At 34.6% G+C, this 24,404-nt stretch overlaps 1 protein-coding gene across 1 annotated transcript; it reads right to left on the minus strand.

Moving 5' to 3' along the window:
- Positions 1-3,230: 3,230 nt before the first annotated feature.
- On the minus strand, positions 3,231-23,779 carry LOC123685382. Its single transcript, XM_045625037.1, has 9 exons — positions 23,756-23,779; positions 22,206-22,340; positions 18,508-18,792; positions 16,344-16,400; positions 16,215-16,277; positions 14,360-14,452; positions 12,450-12,512; positions 3,430-3,558; positions 3,231-3,372 (listed from the first exon to the last, which is right to left on the minus strand). The coding sequence occupies exons 1-9, from the start codon at positions 23,777-23,779 to the stop codon at positions 3,250-3,252; spliced, it is 972 nt and encodes a 323-aa protein (XP_045480993.1). The 3' UTR covers positions 3,231-3,249.
- Positions 23,780-24,404: the final 625 nt, after the last annotated feature.

Here is a 24,404-nt window from a genome sequence, read left to right on the forward strand (position 1 = left end):
GTAGTCTAGCGTTGTTAAATCACAAGATCTTGGAGGCCAATTCACAGGTCCAAAACGTGAAATTAGGCGGTCACTAAACGTGTCTCTCAATAAATCGATTGTGACACGAGCTGTGTGATATGTTGCGACGTCTTGTTGGAACCACAGCTCCTGGACATCATGGTTGTTCAATTCAGGAATGAAAAAGTTATTAATCATGGCTCTATACCGATCACCATTGACTGTAACGTTCTGGCCATCATCGTTTTTGATTAAGTACGGACCAATGATTCCACCAGCCCATAAAGCGCACCAAACAGTCAGTTTTTCTAGATGTAGCCATTCAACCAGAAGTGCTCTTCATCGCTAATCAAAATTCGCTTATGAAAATCGGGAACAACGGCAATCTCATTTTGAGCCCATTCTACGCCTTACTATTCTATTCATTATGAATTGCCAAACCAAACTGAGAATAAATTACTTGATAGCTGTTGAATCGGTCGCCATCTTGAACAGTAATGCCAACTTAAAGTTATACACCTCAAAAAAAAACACCCTTTATTATAACTGTAATTGAATTTGAATCATCAACTGAATTTTTTTTGTCTTTATGTTTATTTTATTTTACAAATTCAATGAAGACCGGCATTATTATTATCTTTATTGAATTTCAACCTTGTGATATCTATTGTTAAGAAAATTCTTTTTGAACTTCGATAAAATTTCCACGAAACAAAATTCTTCACAATGTTCTGAAATGCATATTGCGAACGAGAATTTTCAAATTGAAAACTAAACATTTTTTCATCCCAAAAATGGTCACTATGTTTACTCTACTTTTTTTAGACTTGGAAGCAAAAACAGAAGTTGTTATGTAAGAAACTTGCTATTGTTTCCTCTTCGAACGTATTTAGATCAGATAATGTTGTGCTCCATAAAATCAGGTAAACTGAAGAAAATCAATATGAATGTTTCTTTTTATAGCTTAGAATTTAACCTTGAAAGTTACATTCATCTTCAAAAATAATACATAATTGCATCCATTATGAATTATTGACAATTATCCAATCAACGAAAAAAAATCGAGGCACCTGTAAGTGAAGGTATCGATAATAATTGTTCCGGTTAACTTATTATCATGATAGACTGAAAGCTACCCATTCATTGAACTGAATCGAAAAAAGTCATGAATCATAGTAATTGTAATTGTGCGTGGGAAAAATATCAAAGGAAACTTAATTATACTCCTTCGAATTCATTCAGTTTCATGAATGAGAGAAATAGACAAAAGAATATTTATTCATTGCATTCGTAATGGAAATACAGACCTAGAATGCAAATATTGCAGACTCATATATTTCACTAGATATATTTTACAGGGTTTCCAATAAGAACCATTTCACAACTTCACGAATTTCATCTTCAAAGTATTTAATCGATTTTGAAGCATTGGCATGGATTTTATATTTTACACTAAAGGTGTTAAATCACAAAATCTGGGTGGCCAATTGTGATCACCTCTTCGAGTAGTAACATGGCCTGGAAACTGGTTGTTTCATAGCTTGTGTGGCACAAAGCGCAGTCTTGTTGGAAGTAAATGTCGTCCAAAGCAATAGCTTCCAATTCTGGCAATTAGAAATCATCAGCTCTGTAGCCCAATCCATTCACCGTAACAGTAACATGGGCCTCATTTTCGAATAAGTAGAATCGAATCACAACACCAAAGATACAACGTTGCTGTAGATCGACAGGCTTGAGTTCCTGTGTCAACTGGCCTTAAGACCTAAGTCTTCATGCAAAACAAGGTCTGTTTTTGGTTGAATCGATCAACTGTAATTCTATTAAATTGGGATAATGAAACACCGGATTTCTTAGCTTATATATTGAATTTGGCTGTACAAGTTATGTGTTTACAAGGTAACAGCTACGAGCGTACTGAATATGTTACCCCAATTTCCTGGGGATGTTAAGCGTCGCTTTGGATTTTGCATACCAAAGCGCAATCCAGGTCCCTGATTGGTCCACGCCTTCGTTCCTTGCCCTTAGATGTGACTTCAGGATGACCATATGTAGCGCCAATGTGGCGCCAATGATGTTCCTGTTCTATTTTTAGCCCCCGCTGTACCTGCAGGGGTTGGTTTTTCGACCTGAATGCGTCTCTCTGAATATTCAACTGCCCGTAAAGTTTGCGTGAAATTCACTGGACGCAACAATATCGTTTGTAAAATGTCTAATTACCAGGTTCGATAAGGAATCGACAAACCTGGGTTTTCGTCAACACTACGAACACTACGGCTACAGCAGCAATATTCCCAGTTGTTCTTGAGTGACACAAGCGGTTTCCAGTCTTCACAAGTGCTAACTTGTACCAACAACTCAAACTTTCCCACCAGTTTCAATATTTCCGCTCAAGAATGTGCTGCGTGATGAACCAAAAGTGCTTCAGTTTTGGCGATTTGTTCATCATTAGTCAATTCTAACAATTTCAATGCGTTGGTGAGGCGTATATCATTCCATCTTCCAGTAATGGCGTAGTTTTTACTTGTCAAATATTAAACAGAAATGAAAATTCAAGGTCGAATTGGGAGTTTGAATGAAATATCATTGCTTTTCTCGAATTTTTCGAATTTTTTTGGCCTAAATAAAAAAAAAACCAGTAAGAATTGACCGATTTGACGTTTGTTTTTCAGGAGTGTGAATATTAAATTCAATTATGAATACAAATATTTCTTTATTAGGTACTATAGGAAAATTACAATAAATGATGGATTAAATCATGGATCACTACCTGACAAGGCATTGTCACCTTAGAAAACACCTCATGAGAATGGTTCTAGGAGAAAATGACGAGTGCAGATTCTATGGAAAGGAGGAAGAAACTCCGGATCACCTGGTGTTGGAATGCCTCGCCATCGCTAGCCAACGCAAAACCTGCATTGGACACGAAGCTTGTAGAAGTGAGGAATTGGCCTCATTGAATCCATCCCAGATTTTGGAGTTCATTAGAACTCTGGAACTGGAAGGCGAGCTGTAAATCACGTTATGGAGAGAATAGCTCTGATGGGGGGCACAATAGACCATTAGGTCGCAATGAAACGGAATCTCCTTAATTAAATCTAAATCTAAATCATAGATAATATACTTTTTTATATGGAGTTTGATGAAATATGAATATAATAAAAAAATAACAATTTTTTTCAGTTCTCTATAATCAGATCTAAACATAATCAAAACTAAGTAGTTCCTAGTAACAACTCTCCTTCTCACATTTCACCAACTTTGATTCCCACACAACATTGTGGGCATGCAAGAACTTGATCCAGAAGAAGCAGAGAAAAGAGATGTGATGGTTGATATAATTGCCTTGAATATTGAAAACTTGGACTTATTTCCCTGAAAATTAGAATAATTAAAAAACGCCCATTTGTGAAAATTGTAATTTTTATTTACTTTTCCTGTATCTGTTTCATTAGCTGGTGCTGTGCTGGTACTGCTACCATTCAAGAAGGTCTTCAAGAACCCTCCTACGAATCCGAATGGATCAATTCCTGATTGTGGTTCATCATTTTCATCGAGAGGCTACAAAGAAAAACAGTATTTTCTTTTTTCTACATAAGATGATGAATCAAGTCATTATTACTTTGATAAACTGGCGATATCCGAATTTTTATAAATTGAGTAGTATATTGATCAAAACTATACCTCTAAGAAGCTCAAAACTAAATGCTAATTGGAGTAATCGTTTTGTTCTATGGAGTATATTTACTGTATCATCACAACATGAAAAACAACTGTTGTCCATCCAATAACAACAATATAGCCAATCAGATATTGGTTTTATCAGGGACATCGCAATGTAGTAAGCAGGGTAGGCCTATAGGGCGCCAAAATCCAGGGACGGCATTTCAAGCTTCATCAACAAAAGTCCCATGTATGAAAATTCAAAGAACCGAATGAAAATGTAATTCAGTCAGATACAACAGGAAGGAATACAGACAAATTCAATTTCAAATCCATCAAAGGTGCTGCATTAAGCATTATACTCATAAATATCTCAGATGGCGCGTAGTTCCCGCCAAAGTAGGTACTTTTTTACCAGTTATCGACGCTAAAACTCATTCATTTATCAGACTTGTTGGCGTTCTCTTTGATGAACTTTGACGAACTTTTATTCCGTTTTTGGAGCGGCTGCTTAATGTTTCATGATTTTTTTTATTTTCAATTCTCCAATGAGAATTTTGTTTCCTGAGAGGAATGCAAAATATTGGAGGAACTATTCCATTTCACCATTTTCATCGTATAATTCTAAAGAAATATGAGTTAGAAATAAGTGTCATCATTTGATGCTACAATCAATTATATTGTTCTTTAGGTGTTTATCGTTGGATGTACAGGGTGAGTCTTTAACTTATACATATATTTCAACCAAAGATTGCTGATGAGGTCAAAAGAAACAATTTTTTCCTTTGCTATTTTTTCCGATTCGATTTTTTTTCTCACTTAATTTAGCGTGCATTTTGGAGTTGACCGGACTTTTATGCAATTTTATGTTTGGAAAAGACTCATCACATCAATAAAAACCTATATTCCGAAAATCATTTCCTTCGATTCCATTCTATTTGCGAGATATAACTGAAAATTACCTTTTTCATGGATTTTCAACAGCCTGTATTTTTTGAACCGAGCCGAATCGGAAAAAAAGTGTTCTCTTTGACCTCAGAACTCTCCGATTGATATATATGTGAATATATACGAGTCAAAGACTCACCCTGTACACCTTTGGATTTGAGGACTTCAAATTATGTTTTTCATCTCTCGGTAGAAGACCACGATTTCCCAATATTACTTTCTTGACTCGTATTAGGACGGCAAATTGAGTCTCTGCTTTGGCCGGAAGTTTGGATAGCGACGACTGAGGTGTCTTGAGAATAGAAACTTCAATATGTGTGTTTGTTTTTCTTGATATTAGGTGTACAACTTTGCTGCTTTCCCCGTTTTGCAATCGATGGCAGTAGCGGTAAGTGGAAGTCGAAATAAATAGATCGTAGATGTCATACAATAAGCTTAGGTATTTCTAAACATGAAGCCATCGAAATATGAGTCGTATTGTGTCTGCATCATAAAGTTATTCTCGATTATTCTCAGCGTGCGAGCTAAATTCACATCATTTGCCGAAGATTTTTGCATCGCATTGTGACTGAAGACGAAAAATGGGTTCATTACGATAATCCCAAGCGCAGAAGGTCGACGGCCAAACCGGGTATTCACGTTTCAAAGGTCATGCTCAGCATTTGGTGGGACCAGATCGGCGTAGCGTGTTATGAGTTTTCAAAACCAACCGAAACAATCACAGGTGATCGTTATCGAACGCAATTAATACATTTGAGCCGAGCATTGGAAGACAAATGGCCGCAATATAACGAGAGACATGATAAAGTGATTTCACAGCATGACTATACTCGATCCCATTTCGCGAAGTAATCAAGACATACCTGGAAACGTTGAAATGGGAAGTCCTACCCCACCCGCTGTATTCTCCAGTCCTTGCTCCCTCGGACGATCACTTGTTTCAATGAATGGCACACGGCCTGGTTGACCAACACTTCCGGTCTTATGGACAAGTCAAAAATTGGATCGTTTCGTGGTTCGCTTCAGAAGATGACCAGACTTTTCACCGCGGGATTCGTACGCTGCCCGAAAGATGGGAGAAAGTAGTGGCCAGCGATGGACAATACTTTGAATCATAAATGTATAACCAATAATTTTTTTTTACAATTCGAAATAAGAAAAAACGGCGGAAGCAAAATTGTATGCTTATGTACATCAAGAAGAATTACCCAATGAAAGTAATTTTTTGTATGGAAATGTTTCAATCGAAGGATTTTCTTGGAATGAACTGAGATTAAATTCAACGAAACAAACAGGCGAATGCGCAGGTATGAAATCAAAATCCATGTTTATTCTTTTATTACTGCTGAATTCAGTTAATGACTCCTCAAACGGTTACGATGTAGGAACTGCAGACTTTTTTTTAGTAAGATTTTGTGAATTTTTATTTGAATGGATTCCCAATAAGATTTGAAGTCCATTAAGATGAATGTCTGAGTTAACTGCGTAATTAATTCTGTTTTGAGTACCAACAGATTTGTATATCGAGTATTGCGATTCAGGATTTCAATACTGAGCTTCCTCTTCCATTTTTGAGCTAAAACGAACAATAATTGTCGATTCGATATTTCTCGAATATAACTCCAATTTCAAACCAATAAAATTCGTAGATAATTATAATCAATTACGGAAAATTATCGCAGAGAATATGATTACGCGAACTGATTAAAACACTTCAACCAATTAAAGATAAGAGACCATAGTTTTTCGTACTCTTACGAAGAACCAAATTGACATTTCGCAAAAAATATCATCAGAGCTTGTTCAATTTGCGATTGGATTGGTAGAATTAACATTGCTGCATTTACTAGTTACATAATGACTGATACTAACTCTACTTAACTATTTGTTTAATGGTTTATTCAATTATGAAATTGCTACAAGTTCGTTTCACAATTCGGATAGGAAACAAGAGGAAAAGGATTTAGATATGTGTTGAATAGAGAGAAATTCTGATGATCAGTTCTATAATTGGTTATTTGTCAATTATTGGTGAAAGAAGGTGATGCATATATGGGTGCAGTATTCCAATGAAAAGTTTATCTTGAAGAATATTGGTTATCCAATAAGGGGTTTTATTTTGATATTGCAAAAAAAGAGTATATTTTAAGAGAAATCATTTAACCTTTATTTTATTGTAAATAGGAATATCGGATATCAGCCAAATGACCAATTCGCACATTAGCGACGGCTCTATATTTTTGATAACTTCACGAATTTCATGATTATGAGGGATTACCGCTATGTGGCTTTTAAGCGAATCAGTCAAACGTTAGATACCCATTCATTTCCCTCTCTGGCGTTTCTGCGATGCCAAACTTTGTACGGTGTACGAAGTTGAACATACACTTTATATTATTCCTCTTTACGGAGGACATAAGAAGAGGACAGCACTTTACGACGGTCGATAATTTTTTTTCACAACATTATTGTATTACCTTTTTTGTAATGAATTTTGAAGGTTTTTTTCGCGAATATTTTAAAAATATATCAGTGCTTTGTACACTGACCATCATCAATTTTTCTGTGAAAAACGAGGAATTATCGTCACTTTATATTTTTCATTTGCATTAAAAATATGGCCATTATACAATGTAGATTCTCATTTGAAGAAGTTATGTGAAAACCCCATAAAAATCGTTGGTTTAGGAGGAAAAATTTATAATTTCGTTTTGAAGTGATCAGTGATCAGTCCTTCTCAAGTTCTTGAATCATTTGTGGTGCATAGACCTTTTAGTTGTCGTGGTCCCAAAGAAAAAAGGGCTCTTTTCCTTCCTTTATCTAGGAAAAATATTTCAAATGATCATATTTACAGAACTCCTAGTCGGATTTCAGCCATCAAAGAACGAGATCCGAATCAATCCCGAAAATCTCGAGTTTCAAGGTCCTTTAAAAAACTTACTTGTGACGATCGATTCAGAAAACGAGCGCCCAGTAAGAAAACGAATAGAATACAGTTTGAACCGAGATTTCATAATTTTAGACCAAGAAGTTGAATAAAGATTGTACTGGGAATCTATGATTTTTAGAACTCATTCGAAGAGATTATATTTAAATTATAATCATCATTCAATTTTCTTCTGTTTTACGCTAATTTTCAAGAATTAATTTAGTCAGTGAGTGCCTTATTTCTTCAGTTCCTTTCGAAGTGTCTGATTTTCACAAAGGATAAGAATACTGAACAATTATGAATTTTGCATTGCAAATTGAATTTCGTTAGCCAAAACGCTGAAGATATTATATAAGGCTTAAAATGGTGAATGGACTTAACAAAAACTCATGCTCATTAGTAGTAGAGTGCATTCAGATGCCGCCTAGATTTGATGAAAGATTTGCCTCATTTTGGCGGCTATCGCTATCATCAACTTAACATAGAGTAAAATCATTGTTTCGAAACGATTTGCCGCCTTAGTGTAAGATTAAAAGTTTTTGCAATACTCAATCGAGTATAGGTCACTCCAGGACATGCTCTGTCGAGTCCATTCTGATTCCACATTGATAAAAAGCATTTTATAACTGATGGAGAGATATGGGTTGAGCATAATATATGAATGGCCTCTCAACTGAACTGAAAACGAAAAATCACATATAACCTCATCAAAAGTGAATACGGTATTCCTTCCATTTTCGCGATTTGTAGGTATACGTAATTGACAGAGAGTGGGGACAAAATGAAAAAAAATTGGGAAAAGCATTGATTGGAAGTTTTGGGCCGTCGTTCATTTGGGTTGGAGACGATAACACTGATATACAGGGAATTCCAACGAAAATTTGACCCCCTCAGAACTCTGAAACAAAGTATTTGTGAAGATTTTGAAAAACAGGTCAACTTCTGTTGTTTGAGGGATGAATTTCCATCATGAGTTTGTTGCGAAAAAACTACTCTCATGAAGGTGGCATCAATCTGTGCACAACCCAGTTAAAAATTTCAAAATTGGTTTCATATCATCGAAATAATGTAATATTGAACCTACCGTCAAAAGGTTATGTTGAACAGACAGTTGAACGCCCAAATTCAAGAACCTAACAGTTTTGAAAAATCCAAAAATAATTTTCAAGTTCTAACGGGTGTTCTTTTTCGAGGTATATAACTTTAAGTTCGCATTACTGTTTAAGATGGCGTTCGATTTAACAGCTGTCAAGTGATTTATCTTCAGTTTAGTTTGGCAATTCATCATGAATAGACTCACACCTGAACAACGCTTTCAAATAGTGCAATTTCATTTCGAAAATTATGGTTCTGTGCGGAATACGTATAAGCACACGTCCATTTTATTTTGTTTAGCGATGAAGCGAACTTCTGGTTAAATGGCTACGTCAACAAACAAAACTGCCGCATTTGGAGTGAAGCTAATCCTCGAGTGTATATCGAAACACCATTACATCCAGAAAAATTGACTGTTTGGTGCGCTTTATGGGCTGGTGGAATCATTGGTCCGTACTTCTTCAAAAACGATGATGGCCAGAACGTTACAGTCAATGGTGATCGGTATAGAGCCATGATTACTAACTTTTTCATTCCTGAATAAAACAACCATGATGTCCAGGAGCTGTGGTTCCAACAAGACGCCGCAACATGTCACACAGCTCGTGCCACAATCGATTTATTGAAAGACACGTTTGGTGACCGCCTAATTTCACGTTTTGGACCTGTTAATTGGCCTTCAAGATCTTGTGATTTAACACCACTAGACTACTTTCTGTGGGGCTATGTAAAGTCATTGGTCTATGCGGATAAGCCATAAACCCTTGACCATTTAGAAGACAACATTCGCCGTGTTATTGCCGATATACGGCCACAAATTTTGGAAAAAGTCATCGAAAATTGGACGTCCAGATTGGACAACATCCGAGCCAGCCGTGGCGGTCATATACAAGAAATCATATTTAAAATGTAATGCCACAAGATTATCTTGCGAATAAATAAAATTCATGTCAATCGAATAATCCATCGTTGTTTTATTGCAATTTAAAGTTCTATAGCTCTAAAAAAACACCCTTTATATCAGGATGACATTATTCTGAAAAAACCACCTGAGAGTGGCAACAACTCCAATTTTTTTTTGGATAGGTAAGAGATGGCGGATGTGTTTTGGTTAAAATTCGGAACAATGTCATCATGAGAATTCTTTCTCTCTAATACAGAACTTGAAAATTATTTTAAGATTCTTCAAATCACTTAGACTCTTGCGTTCGGGGAGTTCAACTGCCTGTTCAGCACCACCTTTTGACGGTATGTTCAATATTACATTATTTTGTGAATAATGAACCGCTTTGAAAATTTTTCAACTTGGTTGTCTACAGAACTTTCAAACGAAATAACTTTCAAACTATCTTATACTCGATATCTCTTTCCTATTCTATTTTTTTTAATTTTTTTTCACCCAATAATTTTTGCATGGAACTAATTTAAGGATTTGTATTGTATTTCATATCACATACAGGTAATAATGTTTTATACCTCAGTGATGTATTTTGTTTATTTACCGAAATAAACTCCATTATTATCATTATTATTCGAAAAAATTTGAATTCCACCTTCATGGAGATGGTTTCAAAAAGTCCTATCGACCTGATGAGATTAAATATTTCATAATTGAAAGAAATAAGATTATTTTAAAACAAAATAAGATGGAATATACAAAACCATTCACCTAGCTGAATACAAACGAACACTTTACATGAATCCTTAGGGCACAAACATCGAATTTGTTGTCAACCAATTTTTCCTTCCTACCTTATTAGAAGAATATCGACAGGTCTCGGTAACGCATAAAAATATAGTGGCTTGTGATCCTCACATTCTGTCTCGAGGCTTTCAAGCAATTTGCTACGTTTGTTCTGTTTACATAGAGGAAAATCCTGTGTCATATAGGTAAGTGAAATTGTCGACTGCATCGTTTCTCTGGTGGTTTCAGCATCGACAGGATGGAGGAGATTCAGATGGAAAGAATGTATTCCAAGGTCGACAATTTCGCTGAACAACCGTTTTATTCCATGATAATTATAAGATAAAAGAACATTCTGCAATTGAGAATTGAACAGAGGTTAAATTAATGGATTGTTCTTTGGTTTATTCAAATTGCGATGATTATCATTATTTTTCCTTCATACTGAAAACTTCTATAATTTTAATGGTTTTGCTGGTGGATTACAAAATGAAGAATACTGATGTTTTGCGATGCCAATTGACCATATTCACCGTCGCCATATTGTTGTGCGACAATACCAACTACCCAGTGTTCCCAACGGAGGAATATTGAGTTTACTAGAAAAATTCCACAATATAAGGTTTATAATTGTGGTTTATGTGTAAATTCTGGAGTACCTTTTCTGGCTGCTACGCCAGATAGGCTTGTTTGGGACAATATTTCGCAAAAATTTCACCTTTTGGAAATAAAAACATTAGTGAAAGGTAGTTTTATATACAAATTAACTGTGGCCGAGTCTATTAATGAAGGCTTCGCTCTATTTTTGGAAATATTCAGTGAAAGAATGATCTCTATGGCTGATAGTATTTTTGATATAAGCGGTATTTTTCTAGTAAACTCAATATTTCTCCGTTGGGAACACTGGGTAGTTGGTATTGTCGCACAACAAAATGGCGACGGTGAATATGGTCAATTGAAAGTGAAATAATTAATAATTATATCTCATATGTACCTGTAGCACTGTATATCCTAAAAGTTATTCGTCAGCAATAGTAACTTTAACATCTACTATGTGTATATACCTATATACACTTCTAGACGTACACAGGTTCAGGTTCAATTATCTTGGAAACCTAGGATATTCAATGCATAAGAAAGAGAAAACTGACTGCCCACTCGAAAAGTGCAAGAATAGAAATAAATACGCGTTATGATACTGAATAATCCAGTGATGAACTAGAACAAAATATTCTTTCTCTCCCACATTGATCGTAAAGTAGGTGGACTTTGCAATTCGACTAGACTAACTTTCAGAGACAATTGTCTCTGATAACTTCATTTCATGCGTCACCATGACGGTTTAAAGTAATATACAATATGATTACGACATTCCCTAATTCATTGCATGTGAGGAATTCATTTGCGACAATGAATGACACCTATAATTTATTCTCTAAAACTCAGTCTGTACATTATAACAATGGTAAACATTTCGATTCAAAATATTCCGAACAGTTTTATCACTCAAGTCAACTTGATTAACAATTGGTCTACTTGAACAAGGTTCACTGGCTTCAACAGCAGTTCGGTGTCCCAAATTCGATGCCCACTGAAAGCATCTCGATCTCTTTTCACGAAATAATAAGATTAATCTCCGATTATTTCTGCTTTCTTAATATACAGCTAACTATAGCCCAAAATCGGAAAATTTCTTAAAAGGCATAACATCGAATCAATTCACAAACCAACGCATAAACTGAGAAGGAAATTCTCTAAAACATCAAGAGTTACTACACAAGAAGGAATATGGAGGCGATAGAAAAATAAAAGCATTCCAATAAGATTAACATGTAGGAACAGACACCAATTGTTCAAAGTGCCTACTTAGGTTTCTGCGAAATGTTGGATGAAAACTGACTAGACGTATCTAGACAGCTTCAAATACTCTGTTAAACAATTAGCATAATACTGAATAATTCACAGTTTTATATATTCGTCGCATAAAGGACATAATAACAAAGCCTACACAAAAAAGCAAAAAGTTCTGAGCTTCTCAAAGTTTTAACAATCTATTAGCAGAGGTGTGGACGTCAAAAGTTCAAACTTTATTATTGTTATTTTATTATAAAGGGAATAATGGGTAATACTCACAGGTGCACTAAGAGACGGCAATATACCTGCTACTACACTACCTGTCAATTTTCCTACTCCTTTCTGAAAACAAAAGAACATTACTTTCAATTATAAAACAATTTCAATGGGTATTTTTTTTCATATTGATTTTCAAAAATGTTTATCAAAATCTATATGAGAAATTTGACATCTTGAGTGATGCAGGATGTTTCATGAATCATGTACATGCTCTCAGTACAAATGCGGGACAATCAGGATAGTCTACATCAGTGTTCGATATACCTCCAAATCTATCTAGTACACTTCAAATCAATTAAATTAGGAACTGTTAATCTGTGACTCGTGTGTTAATCAATTAAACATAACAATTAAGTCTCACAGTAAGGGCTAATGCATACGGAGCGTATCGTCATAGACGCCTATTATAGGTTGGTCATGCTGCCATGAATCCTATAGATCTACAAAATTGCACACAATGCCTACACATAACTCGTGAAACATCTGAAGAATACCGGAGACGATATATTCAGACCGTTGAATTCCAAATCATCAAACATAGAAAATGTTAAATGGCCACTTCGTGAAACCAGCCAGCTCCCAAGTCACCTGGATCATGAAATGAAATAAGAGATAAGCTTATAGTAATGTCTCAAATGATTTCTGAAGTTAACTACTGATCATTCACACGCAGATTATTGTGAATTAATAAAAATTATTAATGTTTCTAAATATAGCAAATTAATTTTATTTCTATTGATTAGTTTGAAACAGTAGAAGAAAGTAGAATCGAAATGTAATAGTATATTCTAAAACAAGTTGCAGAATGGACTTCTATCCCATCATGAATTCGGAATTCGAGAAAGAGCGAGTTTTCGAACGCATGAGTGTTGGAATTGGCTTCTGCAAAGACTATTAGACGTTATTTTCTCTTTTTCAGTCAAGTTTTGTGAAATATTGTCCAAATTCAATGGAAAATTCAGAATATATATCCTATTGACTTTTGTATTATATCATGGCAGTTGGAGTGACTGTTACGAAAATTGACAGATTATGGAATTTGGATTTGAATCGTACGTTTCGAATTTCAAAATAATTTACAATTACGCATGAAATTCTTGAATTATGTCTGACGAAATCGATTTTATACCACCAGAATTAAGAGAAATTGCGAATAATGTTGTAAATCATTTCACTATATCCATATTATATTGAAAATTGACGTCTGTTGAAATTTGATAAGATCGGAAGTATAGACAACCACAAAGCTAAAAATATAACTGAATATTTCCCTCCTGTCAAAAATTCTATGTAAATGGAATGCAATTATCGAAAATTACAGCGATAATTGCATTGTAGGAAGCGAAACTGCACTGCGATAATTGTTCTGTTCATAGATGCATAGTTTCTATGCATCTTACACAGTTCGAATCTATGGCAATTCCATTCTAAATCAGTTTGACAAGTAATGTTACAGTTTATTCGGGAAATATTCCCTCGAATTACACTCGTGCATCAAAATGACCGGATAATTTCGCATTCCCTCCACCTTCGGTGTCGGGCTCTTTCTCCAAAAATGAAAATGAACTCATGCAGTTTTTATGACAACACGCTGTCATGCAAAATTATCGGTAATTTTGATGCATTTGTGCAATTACTCACGAAAACAATGCTGTAATGAGTTCATAACAACACTGTTATTAGTACTGTAATGAACTCATTACGATACTGAAATAGAGAAATAATGTTGAACAGGAGGTAAATTAAGTCAGGTATTTGGTAGAATACAGCTGAGGTAAGCCGAATATAAACTCAGCAAACAGTATACAAAATTACAGCATTCACTTAGAAGTGGGTTTTTTCCCACTCCAAATATAACGCAATTCAATATCGTATGCAGAATATAATTTTTGATAAAAATTGATACTCACAGCACCAGGTGGATTTGCTATTCCTTGTAGTAAAGCTCCAACTAGACCTCCAACAAATGACCCGATATCAGATCCACCTCCACCATCTCCTCCCTAAAGTAAACATTGTATGTTAATTAGATCAAATTAGGTATAAAGTTAGTTAGGAATTGACCTGGATGTATATCGTTATCCTAGATCGGTTCAATGGATAAATGAAATATTGAGGAACCATAGCAACTATAAATTTCCTGATGTGTTACAGGCTATAATATGCATATTTTATGCGGCTGAACAAAAGGATATCTTCGGCTACGAGATGTGATATACACTGTGGTCCAACGAAAATTTCACACCTCGATTTTACGGCTTTAAAATGAAAATATGAAAATAAAAATGGAAAAAAGTCCAGTGGAGCCAGATCAGGTGATCTGGGAGGCTACTCAATATGTCTCCTTCTTCCAGGCGTAAGAAAAAATTTCATCTATGAACTGACGCACCGGTTGAACAAATGAAATGGTGCGCCATCTTGTTGGAAACTGATCGTTTCATGGTTTTTTTGTTTTCTCCGATACTTGCATGAGGGATAAATACATAGAGTTCTTCAATAGATCTTAATGAATTTGGCAAGTGAGACCACCAGGTATAAAAAAAGGACCGATTATGTGATTTAATTTAATTTAATTTTTAAGGAAGCTGAGTATGCACCTTCCAAAATAATCTTGGATCTCAGATTCGCTATCCGTGGCGTCATGCCATTTTTGAAATGCATATACTAACAGGTGTTTTTTTCGAGGTATATAACTTTAAGTTGGCATTTCTATTCAAGATGACTACCGATTTAACAGCTGTCAAGTGATTTATTCTCAGTTTGGTTTGGCAATTCATCATGAATAGACTCACGCCTGAACAACGCTTGCAAATAGTGCAATTTTATTTCGAAAATAATGGTTCTGTGCAAAATACGTATCGCGCACTACGTCCATTTTATTTTGTTTAGCGGTGAAGCGCACTTCTGGTTGAATGGCTACGTCAACAAACAAAACTGCCGCATTTGGAGTGAAGCTAATCCTCAAGTGTATGTCGAAACACCGTTACATCCAGAAAAACTGACTGTTTGGTGCGTTTTATGGGCTGGTGGAATCATTGGTCCGTACTCCGACGATGATGGCCAGAACGTTACAGTCAATGGTGATCGTTATAGAGCCATGATTACTATCTTTTTCATTCCTGAATTGAACAACCATGATGTCCAGGAGCTGTGGTTCCAACAAGACGTCGCAACATGTCACACAGCTCGTGCCACTATCGATTTATTGAAAGACACGTTTGGTGACCGCCTAATTTCACGTTTTGAACCTGTGAATTGACCTCCAAGATCTTGTGATATGCCACAAGATTATCTTGCGGATAAAAAAAATTCATGTCAATCGAATAATCCATCGTTGTTTTATTACAATTTAAAGTTCTATAGCTCTAAAAAACACCCTTTATAAAGTTCTGCTTAATTTTCTTGGGATTGCCATGGAGTAGTCTTGAATGCACCTCTAGATAGAGATAGAAGATCAACTAGGAATTAATATACGATTTTACTGGCCTGTGGCTAGTTATTCAAATATGTTTTTTTTTCAAGATAATGTACCTACATACTTGGGAAAACTGATCTTCATCGTTTCAGTTTCAAAATTTCCTTTAAATGAAAAAGTGACGGCTTGGTTTACAGAAGGAAATAAATAGATTAATATATCCAACTGAGTGAAGAGTATTGCATTCAATAATAAAATATTTCGATCTCTTAATTTTCTATGTAACTACAGAAGGCTGATAATTTATGAATACATTCTATTTGGATAAAATCCGTCTTCTAGAAACTCACCCCAAAGAAACCTCTCAAAAGTTCAGTTACTCCCATAAAATCGTAGGTACCATCAGGATTTTGCTGGAAAATATTGGAAACAATTGTACACTTTGTAAGATATAGATATATATTGAAGCTGTTACTTACGGTACTAAGACTTCCTAACAACCCGGTGATTGCTTCAACGTCAATACCACCATCAGGCTGAAAAATTATAATTTTATTGCATTCTCGTTCGAGTAGCAGTAAATGCAAAGAGTTTTTATTGAGCTACCTATTCAGTAGAATAGGTAACTATGTCATTTTGTCTGTAGCAATGGTTATACATTTGGTCAAGAAAGTGTAGGTTAATTTGAAGAAAAATTGGCTTGAATAGATTATCTAAATTTCTTTATGCCCTTAAATTGTTATTATTGTCTTTTCTCAAGCGCAATTCTTTGTGTTTACAATTTCATTTTCTCAGTTCATCCCAGTCTTGTATTGTACTTTTCACAATGTAACAAGTCTGACAGCATATACAACTGGTGATCAACATGGTTTTACTAGTTTACTGAGAACGTAGTTTCCAAAGAACGTTGGATGTCATTAAATTTGAAAATGATTTTGATAGTTGTTATTTCAATTCACTGTCAGCACCTATATGGAGTATTTCTGAAGAGGCCCACATTGAAGGTGATAAAATGAATTTTGATAAATGCTACATGTTTCGTGACCAAGTAGTATAAATAAGTTTGGGTGAAACTGTGATATCAAGGCTCTCAGCATGGCCTGGGTAACTCTTGCACAATTATGCAGACACCTAGAGTTTCTGACTGCAAGAGAGACGAGTTCAACGCCCAGGAGATATCGTCAATTTAGGTCCACATACTCCTATACCAGTACCACTCCCTCATTTTCATCCATTAGTAAGTTATTGTCCAATGACCACCTTAATGAGTTTAGAAATGAAATGTAGTTGGCATTATTTTCGTGTGTTCGACTAGGAGGACTGCATCCAGTTGACTCAGCATCCTCATTTGTCCCACCGAGTTTTTATGTAAAAAGGGTAAAAGAAGTATAGGAAGAAGACGCATCTCCTGGTTGAACAACCTAAGGCAGTGGTACAACAGTAGCTCTGTTGAATTGTTCAGATCCGCAACTTCAAGGGTAAAAATCGCCATGATGATAGCCAACCTTCTTAAAGGAGACGGCACATAAAGAAGAAGAAGAGTTTTTATGTGGGAGAATCTCTGAAAGATTTTAATAGCATCTAGCAGGCTGCATTTCTTCACATGTACGTTCGAGGGAAGCAAGTTTAGTAAGACTTCTAACATCGTTATAGAGTTGTGTTGCAAGTTCCTGTTACATCTTTGTATGCTCGTACAAGTCATTGCAATTTCTGCAACTGTTTGAATGTTGGAAGTTCTCCAGTTTTTGCCCATCGTGTTAGAGAACCATTAGTAACAATATAACGAGGTATTCCATCACCAGGTGATCCGGAGTTTCTTTCTTCTCCACGAAGAGTTTGCTCTCGATATTTTCTACTAAACTTATTCTCATGAGGTGCTTCCTGAGGTGGCAATACCCTATAATGAATCCTGTGAGGAGATGCAGTATATTCTTGCTAAGATCCAGACACTCTCTAAATCTCTCAGTCTCAACGTTTTGAAGAAACTTTTTGGAATGATCCAACCCAGGAAGATTCCAACAGAGGGCTTCTCTCTGATTCAGTATCAGAGTCGCTGTCAGAGCTGTCATTGAAAATATAATTTTTTATTTCATGTTTGAGGCACCAGCTGATGTATAATCCACTATGCTATAGCCAGCTGATTGTATTTTTTCGTCTAGATATTGGGTTAGCTACAATTTGACAAATTTTCAGTTGGGAGGAAATGACTGAATGTATTTTTTTTTCTTTGTGTTTGGGGGGCTGCCGCCGCTCTCCCCCGAGTCATGGCTGACGTTCACGAGGCTTTTTATTACTATTATCTGATGCATCTCACCAAGTATCTCCCGAGAGGAAATAAACAACCAAATTTGCTCCTGGCTCCCGGACTATTAGTGAAAAGTTGCCAAGAAAAACTCCGGATGTCATTGAATTTGAAGAAGTTCATAGTTTTTTTTTCAATTTCACTTTCATTTCAGAATATGTCCACACTAAAGGTGAAACAATAAATTCTGATAGATGATACCTATACATGATTCTTGAGAAAATAATATAACAAGGTTTGGTTAGAAGTGTGTATATTGTTTGGAAGAAACTAGCTATCTGTTACATATATACAATCCCCAAACATTCAATCAAATAAGCAACCGGAAAAGTTTGACGTACCCTTAGAATCCCCCCTAAAAGAGCTCCGATCAATCCGGATATCATATTGCCTTCCTCCTCATCGCTCTCTTCTTCCTGTGCCTCCAGCTGGACTCCAAGCTGACTTTCGAACTTCGTGGAATTGCTGGATTCCTGTCTTGACGTTCTGTTCATCAGAAAGATATCATTTTCTGTATCGTTTAATGGGTCGAGATTCGTATAGTTTTGCATTGGGTATGAATCTGAAGAATTTTGTTCAATTGGAGGGATAGTTGGGGCCGTTTCTTCGGAAGATAAAGTTGAATTCTGCAAAAAAAAATTAGAACTTAGGTGTTGAATTTGTATCGTCAAGTTTCCATGAAATGTATTGGATCCTCTTTCTGAGATATAAGTAGTATATGGTTTTATTGGAAGCAAAAGTCTGACTTTTTTGGTGCATGCCATTGTATAAAAGCCTGCTTTTCTCCGAAATAAAATGCCATTTCTCCCCAAAATGAAAAAATAATAACACAAAAATTTTCATCAGTGAGTTTGCACGTGATTGAATTTTCGCGATAGGTAGGTATGTGGATTTATTTAATAACGAAACTGAGTTGCTTGGAAACACCACGAATCCCCAGGATGAGTGGTATTTTCTTCGAGCAAGTAACTTGAGTTATGAAATAAAATACAGATAAGATGAAATAAATTCAATCACGAGTGGATATTTTTGTTTCACAAAAACTATGAATTATGATTAATAATTAATAAAGTGAATTATCAATATGTGTCGATGAACTGTCACATAAAGACATGGATAAACAACGAGCATCGATAATACGCTCTATTAGTGATGACGTCACACACCGTCATTTTTGATTCTCCTGTCAGTGTTCGGAATCCAAACAAACAAATTGTCATTCAAATTAGTACGTTGTCGTTGAAGAAATTGTCTTATTTTGATAAATAAGATTATTTAAGGAACGATTTTAATATTAATTGATGGACAGAAGGCACGAGATCAATGCCATTAAGTTCGAACTTGAAGTTCAACTGATAAACACGGCTTTATACAAAACCTGGGGAATGATACAGGATTCAAACTTACTGGAATCAACCTCGTTCCTTCTGTCTATCAATTAATACTGAAATCGTTCCTCAAATACTCTTATTTATGAAAATAAGCCAATTCCTTCAACGACACCGTACTAATTTGAATGACAATTTATTTGTGTGGATTCCGAACACTGACAGGAGAACCAAGAATGACGGTGTGACGTCACACTAATAGAGCGTATTCGAATTGACTAGAACTTCTGATTGCTTCAATTAAGAACAGCGTAAAAGTGTCGAATAAATTTCAGGTTTTGATAGGGTGTAAAAAAAATTTGTACACGTTTGCTACAGAAAAGGTATAGAAATTTTATCTTAAAATATTAGCTTTTTATCACTTTGATATAAATTACTCATTCTGTTACAGCCCGTTTAATTCCACCATTTTTAATGGAAGAAAATATCGTTTCATTTCTACCAATATGAGATAGAGAATAATTTCACCGCGATGATATATTGGACGTTTATGGAACATTAATCACAATTTTGTGCTGAAAATTTGCATGTTGGGGTCTGAGACAATGATATCCTTAAAATATTTTCAGATTTCCGGTTATACTGGAAACATACTACTACTTCCTTATTTCAAAAAACACACACACTATATTATTGCATCTTTGGATAGCTTTTTTATGACAATTTCAACAATATGCCATAGCTTGGGTAAAAACTCAACAGTTCATGAGTTAATGAGATTCTTATGAAAAAATGGTGTTGATGTTGATTATTTCTGCGAAAAAGTTTTTCCAAAAAACCTTGGCAGGTTTGACCAAAAATGTACAGGGTGTTTATGATAAGGTCATGAACTTGAACAACTCGAATTCATCAAAACTCAAGAATTTTAATTGGAACCCATATTTTCCATTATTTCAGTAAAATCTACGTACAAAAAGAGAGGAGGTTACTTAAGCAAACCCTATACCTAATATGACTACGTTAATAGATATCGAGGAAGAACTTCAAATGAGGAAAAACCGCAATTTCTAACTGTGTAGTCTGTGACTTCCGGAAAACGCAGTCAGCAACTAAAATTCGATGTTAGATAACTAAATTTGACATTGTAATCAATTCGTAAGTAATTGAAAATTTGATTGGTTTATGGATTTCTCAACAATTCCAACGAACAATCAATTATAATTCATGAAATGTTAAATTTAGATATCGAAACATCGAATTTCAGTTACTTTATGTGTTCTTCGAAAGGTACAGACTACTCCACACAGTTAGAAATTGCGATTTTTCCTCGTTCGAAGTTCTTCCTCGATAACTCTCATAGTATTTTCTTTTTAAACGTAGAATTGACTGAAATAAAGAAAAATATAGGTTGCAATTTGAAAATTTTGAGTTTTTCGAGTTCATGACCTTATTATAAACACCCTGTACATGTTTGGTCCAAACTTCAAACAATCTTATTAAACAACGTATTTGCAGAATAGAAAATGAAAAAGGTTTTTTCGAAAAAATCTTTTTCTGCGGAAATATTCGAAAAAATATTATTGTCTCAAACCCCAACATTTAAATTTTCAGCACAAAATTGTGATTAGTTGTCCATGAACGTCTAATTGGCCAACGCATTGAATCACACTGTATATCCATACTAATATAATAAATTGAAATGCGTGTGTTTGTATATTTTTTTGTTACCTTACGCCTAAACGGCTCATACAATATACATAAAATTTGACACACAAACAGTATTCAACTAAAATAAGGATAGTATCATAATTTTCATAGCAAAAATTCAAAATTTAAGGAGTTTAAGTTTTTTCTCGAACGATTTCGAGTGTTCATCATTGTAAAAAATAGGAAAAATCTTAGAGAATGTCTAAAATTGAATAAAAAAATCTGATTATATTCCTAGAGAATAATCCAATATAAAAATGGAACGAAAATTGTTTGGTAATCTTTTTCAAGATTGTTCGCCGATAACGAGATCCAAGGATGGTTACACTTATTATATTCCACAGGTTTATGAAGACTTTTATAGTAAGAAGTCCTTATACAAAACACAAAACCCAAACTAAAGAAATCAATAAAGTTGTTAATAAAAGAAATATGTAGGTAAGTGATATTAAGAACGACAATAATTCAATGGACGTATTCTCCCTAAAGGTTCATTACAAACACCTTCAAAGATTATATTTCGCTAGTGAATTAAAGCTTGACCTTCACCGTATCTCCACCACCAATGTTTTTTGCATGCTATTATTGGATTTGATTACTTCATATCGTTAATATTCATTTTTAAGAAATGAAATATACAGTTTTTCTGTATTCGACTGACCTGAAAATGAAAGTCTATGGTAATTTTTTCATTGATGCCATTAATATTGATTACGATAATTGTTGATATTGGGTAAGAATGGAATTCATTATGCGGTTCTTTGATACATGTTGGTGGTTATGGAAGGTGACTCGTAAACAATAGTTCTCTTAAGTAGGTACTTCTGGTTTTATGAACGTCCAATTCTAAAGAACCCCAGCCCTATATGTACAATAAGGTGCATTCAAGTTTTCAAAAAGAAGACAAACTATAAGAATGATTCACAGTGAAATCATCATATTTGAGAGAAATTTTTCTTCTTCTTCCTCTCAAAATTGTGAATGTTAGATGGAACTATAGGTACCTTTAATGGAGCCACAGTGGTTGCCAAACTCTGATATCGGTTAAAAAAAATGTCTTCCCCGTTTTTGTATCCTAAATAGGTGGAATATTCATCTCTTGGGAAATCATTTTCTTTCGGCAAATAGTTGTCGATATCCTGAAAAAATTTTTTCAATTCATAAAATTATCACAAATACTCATTCAAATGATAATTCGTAGGTGTGAGAAAAAGTACTCTAAATACAATCGGAGAGGAAGATGGCTGTTTTAGAACTGTTATTTATAAATCATTATTCATTGTTATGCACCCTCTGTTTTCTATGAATACAATGATTCCATTATGTAGTCAGAATAATTCAAGCTAAACAACTCGTTCTGACTGCCTTCAGAATATCTGAACTCAAAGAAAAAAATACCTAAATGCCTTGAAAAAATAATGATATAACTCCGGTTTCCACAATTTAATAACGTTGTTGGAATAGCAATATAGCCTAACAATTCTTTTTTTATAGAAAATTGTTTATCCTTCTATACAGGGTGAATTTGAGTTGTCCAAGTTCATGATCTTCTTATGAACACCTTTACATTTTTGGTCCAAACCGCAAACATTTTTATAACGTTTTTACCGAATCAAAAAATAATAATAATAATATTGGAGTATAAATAGTGATCACAGAGAAGAAAAGAAAACATTTTTTCGGAAAAAGCTTTTTCTCCGAAATATTTTAAAAAATGTGTAGAGTTGTAGAGATCTGAAAATATTTTAGGGAAAGATCATTGTCTCAAATTCCAATATGCAAATTTTCAGCTCGAAATTATGATTAGTTTTCCATAAACGTCTAATAGGGCATCCCGATGAATCACCCTGTAAAGTTAATTTCCATCAAGTACCTAATAAATCGAATTTGAATGATTGTTGGTAGTAGATATTGTTCAATCCGTACTTCAATAAACCTGCCGAAGTAAAAAAATTATATTATATGCATATATTGATATTTGGCAATGATGAAATATTTTCAAATTAAATTAATCTCAAGATCAAAGGAAATGTGTAAATTTTTTTCCTGGCATATTGTTATCTTTCGTGATTTGCATTTTAGAATTTAAAATCTACGGAAATGAGACTTACGAAATATGTTTTGCTTACATGCCTGAATAATAGTTCCTAACACAGTGGAAAATAATGTTTTACCTGAATTGGAGTATTCTCTGCTATGTTGCTTATAAGACGTAAAGGTGATGAACATACATTTCCGATAATTGAGAGTATTATAATGAGATCGACTTTCATATTTCAATTCAACTAACACTTCGCAGTTAATCAATATATACCCATATCAAAAACTTTTAAATAATTCGAATTTGTCAACACACTAGTAGATGCAAGGAAATCTGAACAAATACTGTCACATACATCGATACGAAGAAATTATTTCTGCAATATTCTTCAAAATTGATGGTTACCATCACAATATCCAGTGTTCATAAGGAAATTTTCTCTAATATCGAACAAATTGCAGTTGGTCATATATTTTCTTGCAAAATTGATCATTTTTGTAAATGTCAACTCACTTGGAACACTGCAACCGTATCCATTTAATAACATGTAATTTTTTCATCCATGTATGTGCACATTAAGAAATGAAAGTATATTCAAAACTGAGGTATCGATTTCGTAGTGGATCTCATTTTGTTGCGACAAGTTTTATGAAAAATCCATTGTTTTAACAACACACTAGCTTGATATTTCCTGTTTGTTAGTCACTAAATGCGACAAACTTCAGAGGGTGATTCTACATGAATAGATAATGACAGTTTGCTAAATAACTTTCATTTGCAAATGCTTTATATACCGAAATACGGAAGTTGAAGTTTTTCTTAAAATGTGCCTTTTTTTTATTGCCCTGGAAGTCTGAAACAGGTCGAAAAGTGATGGAGCTGTTTTCATATGTTGAATAAATTTCTTTCATTACCAGCTTTATATTTTTCTATAAAGTATTCATGAGCACATACAGGGTGATTCACCGCGATTGCCTATTAGACGTTTATGGAAAACTAATCGTAATTTTGTTCTGAAAATTTGCGTGTTGGGGTTTGAGACAATAATCTTTCTCCCTTAATTATTTTCAGATCTCTACAACTTACGGTTATACCGGAAACATACTACTACTTCTTCATTCCAAATGGCAAACCCAGTGTATTATTGTAAAGGGTGTTTTTT

Source organism: Harmonia axyridis, chromosome 7 (assembly GCF_914767665.1).
Source record: "Harmonia axyridis chromosome 7, icHarAxyr1.1, whole genome shotgun sequence".
Lineage (NCBI taxonomy): Eukaryota > Metazoa > Arthropoda > Insecta > Coleoptera > Coccinellidae > Harmonia > Harmonia axyridis.

Excerpts from the sequence above, each read along its gene's own strand:
- LOC123685382 (XM_045625037.1), bottom strand. The coding sequence starts at position 23,779 with ATGGATACGGTTGCAGTGTTCCAA. Across the intron at positions 12,513-14,359 it reads TAGCAAATCCACCTGGTGCT|AAAGGAGTAGGAAAATTGAC; the intron begins GTGAGTATCAAT and ends TTTTGTTTTCAG. Across the intron at positions 3,373-3,429 it reads ATGAAACAGATACAGGAAAA|GGAAATAAGTCCAAGTTTTC; the intron begins GTAAATAAAAAT and ends TCTAATTTTCAG.